At 39.5% G+C, this 7,145-nt stretch overlaps 1 protein-coding gene across 1 annotated transcript in view; it reads right to left on the reverse strand.

Moving 5' to 3' along the window:
• LOC107103501 (glutamate receptor ionotropic, kainate 2) overlaps nucleotides 1-7,145 on the reverse strand; it is a gene marked incomplete at its 5' end in the record, with an annotated part of 137,989 nt that overhangs the window by 81,416 nt on the left and 49,428 nt on the right. The window contains one exon of the mRNA XM_015403221.1: nucleotides 1,985-2,202. Within this exon, the coding sequence (XP_015258707.1) occupies nucleotides 1,985-2,202 (218 nt within the window). The remainder of the gene's footprint in view (nucleotides 1-1,984; nucleotides 2,203-7,145) is intronic.

Genomic DNA, 7,145 nt, shown 5'->3' on the forward strand with positions numbered 1-7,145 from the left:
CAAATTATCATACCACAACCCGTTTCAGAAAGAACGTTTCAGCATGCTAAGACCAGAATATACTGATAATAATGTGATGCTGGCGCTAAAAGATGGAATATTTCCTTATTTGTGAATCTGATGCAAAAGTATAACTTCCCAAGATGCTCGACATTCCTCGTTTTAGGGAATGTTATAAAATACTACTTTATTAATATAATCATATAATTTTTATTATTATATTTTCATTATCATATTATGACTTAAATTCTTGTATTTAAAAAGAGATCTCTATCCTGACCCTAATACTCCGTTGTACAAATTAAATGGAATAAATAAATAAACTTAATGTTGGAGAATCATTTTTTATGCACATGAATTTCTTTAAACTAACTAAAGTATGCGAGGCGAGAGGGAAAGCTTGTCTGTAGTGCATGCACAGTTACTTTACTCGGGTAGCTTTTCGTAGAATCTATAATTTACTTGAGTATTTATTTTTCTGAAAACTTCTTACTTTTCCTACATTTGATCAAAAATATTGGTTCTTTTTTACTGAATCGTTATCTCTATACACAGAAGAACGAACCTCAGAGCAGAAGGTGAATCTGTTAAGTTGGAGTCAGTTTGTTGAGGAAACACTGCAGATAACAGATCCGATCCTGAGCTGCAAGACTTTCCTCATCAATTTCACCTTTATAACGTTAATAATTTACATGTTGATGATTCTATTTTCACTTCTAAAAGTTTAGCAGCTTCAGTGCTGTGATAAATATCAGAGCTTTAAAAGCATTCAGCTGAACATCTTCAGTTTAATTTATACTATCCTATCACAGACTCGAATTCAGAACTGTCAGGATCCCAGTTTTTGTGTTCGTCTGTTTGTCTTGTCTTTTGTGTTTCTCCCTTCCACCACCAGGAGGCGCCTGGCTCCGGTTCGCCTCCTCACACACCTGCAAGCTGTTGCCTCATCACCGGACTGCTCTTAAGCTGCTGGTTGCCACTACTTCAACGCCAGAGTGTTTGCCAGTTAGGGGCACTCTAGCCAAGCCTTGTTATGCTGAGTCTAATCTGAGTTTTTGTATCCTGAGCTTTAGTTCTCTAGCCAAGCTGAGATCACATTGAGTTTAACTGAGCGCTTGTTTTCTCCCTGAGACAAAACTTTGTTTGTTTTTGCCTTTCGGCAGGAAGACTTTCTGCAGACTGGACCTTTCCGGACCGCCTCCTCCCAAGTGGGATCAACTGAGTCTTACACTGAGCAACGGATTCCAAACAGGAGGTTTGGATCCAGCCACCTTTGAGCATGCTGAGATCCCTCTCTGAGTAAGGAAGTCATCTTCACCACGACCCGTTCAAGTACCACAGGAAAACTGAGTTGCAACCAGCGGCTGCATCATTCCACTCCGTCCGAGTTCTGGGTAAACCCTGTTCTGCCCTCCACCAAATCAAACAAACTCTGAAAGACCAACACACAGACTGGAGTCTACGTGTCTCTTCTTCTCTGGAAACGTGAGTTGCAACAAATCCTCTCCTTCAAGATCAACAACTCCAATTTCCCACTGAGCCTGAATCTAACAGTCTGTCTTCCCCTCGTCTTCCAGTTCCCGGAGGAGCAGAGTTCGGAGGAACTCTGCACTGAACTCAAAATACTCTTCAATAAAACCCGTTCTAACTTTTACTCTGTCTCTCTGTTGGGCTTCACTGCATGTGGGTCCGAGCTTTAGATAAATTCATGACAAGAACTAAACTAGACCAACTTAGTCAGATTTATGTTCTTTAACATAATTTGTATGGATTGAATAGTATTTAAGTTATTATCTATTATTAAAGGCAAAAACGTAATTTTTTATCTCATACTTATGAACAACGTAGAATCTTTAGTTTTAACTTTGACTTAAGTTAAAGATTTTACTCCACATGTTTACTGTTTGTCTTTTTCACACCAGTATCTGTACTTTTATGTAAGTAACATTATATGACAATCGGGAGATTTCAAGTCATAGCTTACCTTAAAAAATATCATTGTGGCGCCGTCTTCTACCACTCCATATTCAATCTTTGTTTGCTTGGCCAGATCATCAGCAGAGTCAATGGGGGACTCCATCCTCTCCACTGTGAGGAAAGCTGCCAGGTTTGCCGTGTAGGAGGAGATGATGATGAGAGTGAAAAACCACCAAATTCCTCCCACAATTCTGGTCGAGAGGGCTTTTGGCATGAGCTCAGATCCTGAGTGAGAGGAACAGAGGATGGGGTAAGGCTGGGTAAGGCTGAGTGGGAGAGGGAGCCGGCTGCAGCTAGACCAGGCCAAGCCAGAGCATCTGCTATCTTTAGAATTCATGCGAAGAAGACAAATGGGCAGAGAGGGCAGCTTGATGGGGCCTGATGGCAGTTTTTATTGACCGGATAAAGCCGTGTCCATCAGGCCATGCCTCTTCTACAGGTAAACATTTGCTGGATTGGTTCTTGGTTCATTCATGCGTTCAAATGATCAAGAACCAGCGGAGCCGTTACAGAGCATAAGCTGAATGGAGTCAGATCAGACACAAACCATCTGTTAAATGGTTAAAAATTGCATTGTTTATATAGTTTTACGATAAAACGGTTTTTCGTACAACTGCTTATTTCACCAAAGTACCTCTTCTGAACCACTGCAACTAACCATTTTCTGCAAATCAATTCATCTGTCAATTATTTTTTGGTTTATGGAAGATTTTTTTTGAAAAATGAAACCAGGGGGAACTAAAACCTTTCCACTTGAGGAGCTCGAAATAGAGAATATTGACCATTTTTATCGTAAATTAAAAATATATTACATATTTCTCTTATAATTTTGACCTAATTACTGCTCTAATTGGATTTCTCTGTCAGCTAAAAGCATATTTTACAATCTCTATACTCCTTAAATATAAAGTTAACAATTAATTGATAACTAAATTAGTTGAAAAGTATTTCAATAATTGACTAATCCAATTAACTGTTAAACCCTACTTTGAACCAAGGATTGAAATGAATCTTAGATTAGGTAAAAGGTTCACATTAGAAATAAGAAAGCTAAATGTTTCTAATGTGTACAGATTTATTTATTGAGGGAGTTGCAGGTTTTTTTTTATAGTTTTCACAGATTGATCATATTTAGCTTCATTCATCATTTTTTTATTGTCACTTTTTACCTATCAGTTCCATTTAAGTGCTGGTTGAGTTCAAACTATTTGGAAAGAATAAGCAGCTCATAAATGAGGATATCTGAGTGAGCCAGTGAGTGTGAAGGTGTTATAAGTAAGTAGGCCCTATATCATCATTTTTATACTCAAGCAGCTTAAGGAGGTGAAGGCAGGTGGTTTGCACATTCACCAAGAGGGAAAGCTGATAGAGTAGAAGATACAAGGTTAAGAACTCTGTGCTCTGATCCTCCATTTGCTCCCTCATTTCTCATCAAACTCTCTCTCCTATCGTCCCCTGAGTGAGCTGACTGGTGGGGGGGGAGGGATGGCTAACAATGCTCTGCTGTTCCAGACACTGGAGAAGCAGATTAGACGAAGCACACTGTTCTCAGCGATCCCAGGGAAACTGACCTGTATGTGCTATAAGCTGACTGTGTGTATAAAGCTTGTACAGGTTCTGTCTTGTTTAAATGTTGACAGTTAGTTGATAGTACAGTGTTTACAGTTATATTTGCCACAGGAATAACGGCGCCTGCGTCTTTTTGTTATCTCTACAGCCAGTATGACTCGGAAATAGAACAGGACTCCAGCAAAGCGAAACAGAACAGATCCCACTGATCCGGTTCATGTTTTTTAAAGTTTATCCCGAGGAGCTTAAATTGCTCAGAAATGACCAAAAAGAAAGTCCTTGTTTCAAATCCCATCCAAGTCCCTTCTACATGTTCTGTCTCTGCATGCTTGGTTTCTCTCTGGGTACTCTGGCTTCCTTCAGGAATCGGGGTGTACACCGCCTCACCTTAATAACTGCTGCTGGAAGGCACAGACTCTGCTCTGAAAGCAGGACAGAAACAATGGAGTGATTGAAAGCTATAGTAGTGAGGTTATTATTCTCCTTCCAAAGGACCCACTCAGGTTGGGCTAACAATGGCTGCTCCTCGTTTTAACGAGATCCATTCGATGGATGAAGCAGAATTAGGGCTAGAGCTAAATCAACTAGCTTTACACACTTTAGCCTCTTTCCCACTGAAAATACCGGGTTAACGTAGGTTAATGCAGGGGCAACAGACGCGTTGATGTAGGAGTTTGCTCTGTAATTGAAGGGTTGATGGTTCAAGCCCTGGTTCAAGCTCCGGCTCTCAGTGTCGTTTTTTCCTTGGGCAAGGCACTTCACATGCATTGTCTACTGATAGTGGTCAGAGGGCCGGGTGGCGGCAGGGTACGGCAGCCTCGCTTCTGTCACTGAGCCCCAGAGCAGCTGTGGCTACAATGTAGCTCAGCACCATCAGTGAATGGGTGAATGGCTGAATGTAGTGAAAGCACTTTGGTCAAGTCTCCTGACTTGAAAAAGCTCTATATAAGTACAGGCCATTTACCATTTTCAAACATGGGTTGACTTGTTAACAATCGGCATTTGGAGGAAAGTAAACAATGGAGAGCGACATGGAAGGAAGCCAGGGCGTAGTCAGTGTTCTTTATTGTTTCTGTCTGAGTCCCGCTCACCAGAGCTGCTCCATGTTTATCCAATGTAAACAGAGTTATTTCTGCTTGTTAGATCAGAAGCGACTGATTGACGTCCGTACGATGCGTTCAATGGCATCACGAAATTTATCAGGTCAACCCGCGTCTGATGTTCCCACAGCATTTGAATTCAGATAGTTAAATGATCCAAATGGAGTAAATTAAAATTTCTCCCTAAAGAATGTTTTTCTGGCATCTAGTGTTATTTTAGCAAACACAGTAATTAGACTGTAAGATTTTAATTATCCTTTATAAAGTCTTCTTATCTGTGAGGATAAATAACGTAACAACATTGTTAAAAAGGGCTCCTTTTTTTAAAAGGCAACCAAGCAGAGAACATTATTGTCAAAACCCTTTTTATTGTTTCCATTGTTTTAATGATTTATCTGTTTTTTTATCTATAAAAATTACTTCATTTTCAGAAAAATTTGGAACCATTTACTTTTTATTTATTCAAAGCCCTTATTTTGGCTTTTTTCTTAGTTATATTTTGACCGACTGATTTCAGGTGAATAATGAACGCTAGCTGGAGGATAAACCAGGGTGGAATACTTTCTTATCATTTTCTTATCTTGGACTCAATATTTTGTTTTGTTTTGATGAAACTGCAATTTTCCACATTTAATGAAGTTGTTTTCTTTTTTTTTTTGCACATTGGTGACTTTTTGTTGTTGCATATGTCATGTTATCACTGACATTTTAGCAGCTTAAGCATATTTTTGGACTTAATTTGGAGTTTTAATGAGTCATTTTTTGAGGTTATTGTAGTTAACGACTGATGATGGGATTATTGTTGTCTCAGTTTAAGGAGGTTTTGGGGAAAAGCTTTGAGCTGGCGCTGTGAAGGATGCAGTGGGCTTTAAATATATAGTAGAAAGTCTGGAAGTTTCAAGACTTTCTTTGAAGCCAGATAATCAGCTCCTTAAAGCAACACTGTACCTTCCAGGTTTGTTGTTTCTGCATTGTTATTATTTTGTCTTAAATTTAGTAAATGTTGATAATAACAGTTTTGATAAATTGACCGAATGACTTATGTAGTCATTTATAATATAATACTTTTATGGGTTTAAAAAACATCTTTAATTTGTTTTTAAGTTTGATCATGTTAAATCATATAAAAGGATTATTTTAGCTGGTTTCCAATTAAACTTTACTTTCACCCAAGTTTCTTAACTTTACCACCAGCTTCCCACTCTGCCCATTCGCTTCAACCTAAGAGGAAAGATCAAAGTAACCGGCAGGACTGGAGCAAAACTCATCACTTTCTCTGCAGGTTGACTTGCACCGTTCGCACACCAGAGGTCAAAGTGGAACATGTTACCATCCTCAAGCTTTTTATCCAGTTCCACTTCAGAAACCCGAGCAGAAAACAGAGAGCAACCGGCTCGAACCCAAACAGCGCCTGGTTGGGGCTGACTGTCATGTACCCAAGGTAACGTCAAGACCAAACAGCACGTCCCACAGATTTCTGGGGGGGTAGGGGGGCATGCCAAGCCACCACACAGGGGAGCCTCTCTACAGTGTCGATAGGGACTCTGTCATGCAGACATTAAATGCTTGTCCAGGCTTCTTCCACAGTGAGGATACCTGCTGGTCAGCCCAGCAGGTATCCTCACTACCTGAGACAATATGCTGCAATTTAAACCAAGACCTCTACATTAGATATGCAGAAAACTAGTAGCATTATTTTAATTAACTGTAGATGGAGAGAAGTTGTATCACTGATGATGCATTCATGAAAATAATAACGGTCATTGTAATTCAGAGATGACATTAATAAACTCTGGCAGAAGTTTATGATTGCAAGCCTTTAGCAAAATAGTGAAACTGAAATAAATACTAAAATTTTAGGGATACATTAAACAATATCAGATTAAATCAATTGTAGGATAGAAATAAAAGTCTTTTAGATAAAACAAGCATCCACCTAATGCTGCGTTCACACCAAAAGCGTTAGGGGCATCAAAAACGCACAAACACAGACATTTGGATGCTGGATCAAATGGTGGCCCAGTGTCTTTGATTCCTCTGGTTGTTTATCTGCTCAAACCAGAGAGCAGCATGGCTTTATTTACTTTTTGAGTTGGAAATTTAGTTTTAGCATGTTTTTCAGCAAGAAAGACCACCTCTAACCATCCTCTGTTCATCAGTTTATCTGGATTATGATCCAACTAAAATATGCACTACTTGTTTGGAGGCAGTGCTGGTAATCCCCGCTGAAAGCTCTCTGATGCTGCCAGACTGTGGGGGATTTCCCGCTGCCGTTCATAGTGGATGGAAGAGGATAGAAAGAGTTCTTAAAGAAACAGCAAGGAATGCTCAATGGATCATTATTTATACCTAAAACTAATACGTTTGTGGTGATTGATGAAGTTAGGGTCCATCATTAAAAAAAATAAAAACTGAACAGGAATTTTTTTCCAAATCTAGTAGCCCCTCCCTCCTGCCATCTTCCAGCAGTGACGTCACGGTGCGGTAAGCCTAGCGCCA

This window comes from Cyprinodon variegatus, unplaced genomic scaffold, assembly GCF_000732505.1.
Source record: "Cyprinodon variegatus isolate N-32 unplaced genomic scaffold, C_variegatus-1.0 Scaffold1467, whole genome shotgun sequence".
Taxonomy (NCBI): domain Eukaryota; kingdom Metazoa; phylum Chordata; class Actinopteri; order Cyprinodontiformes; family Cyprinodontidae; genus Cyprinodon; species Cyprinodon variegatus.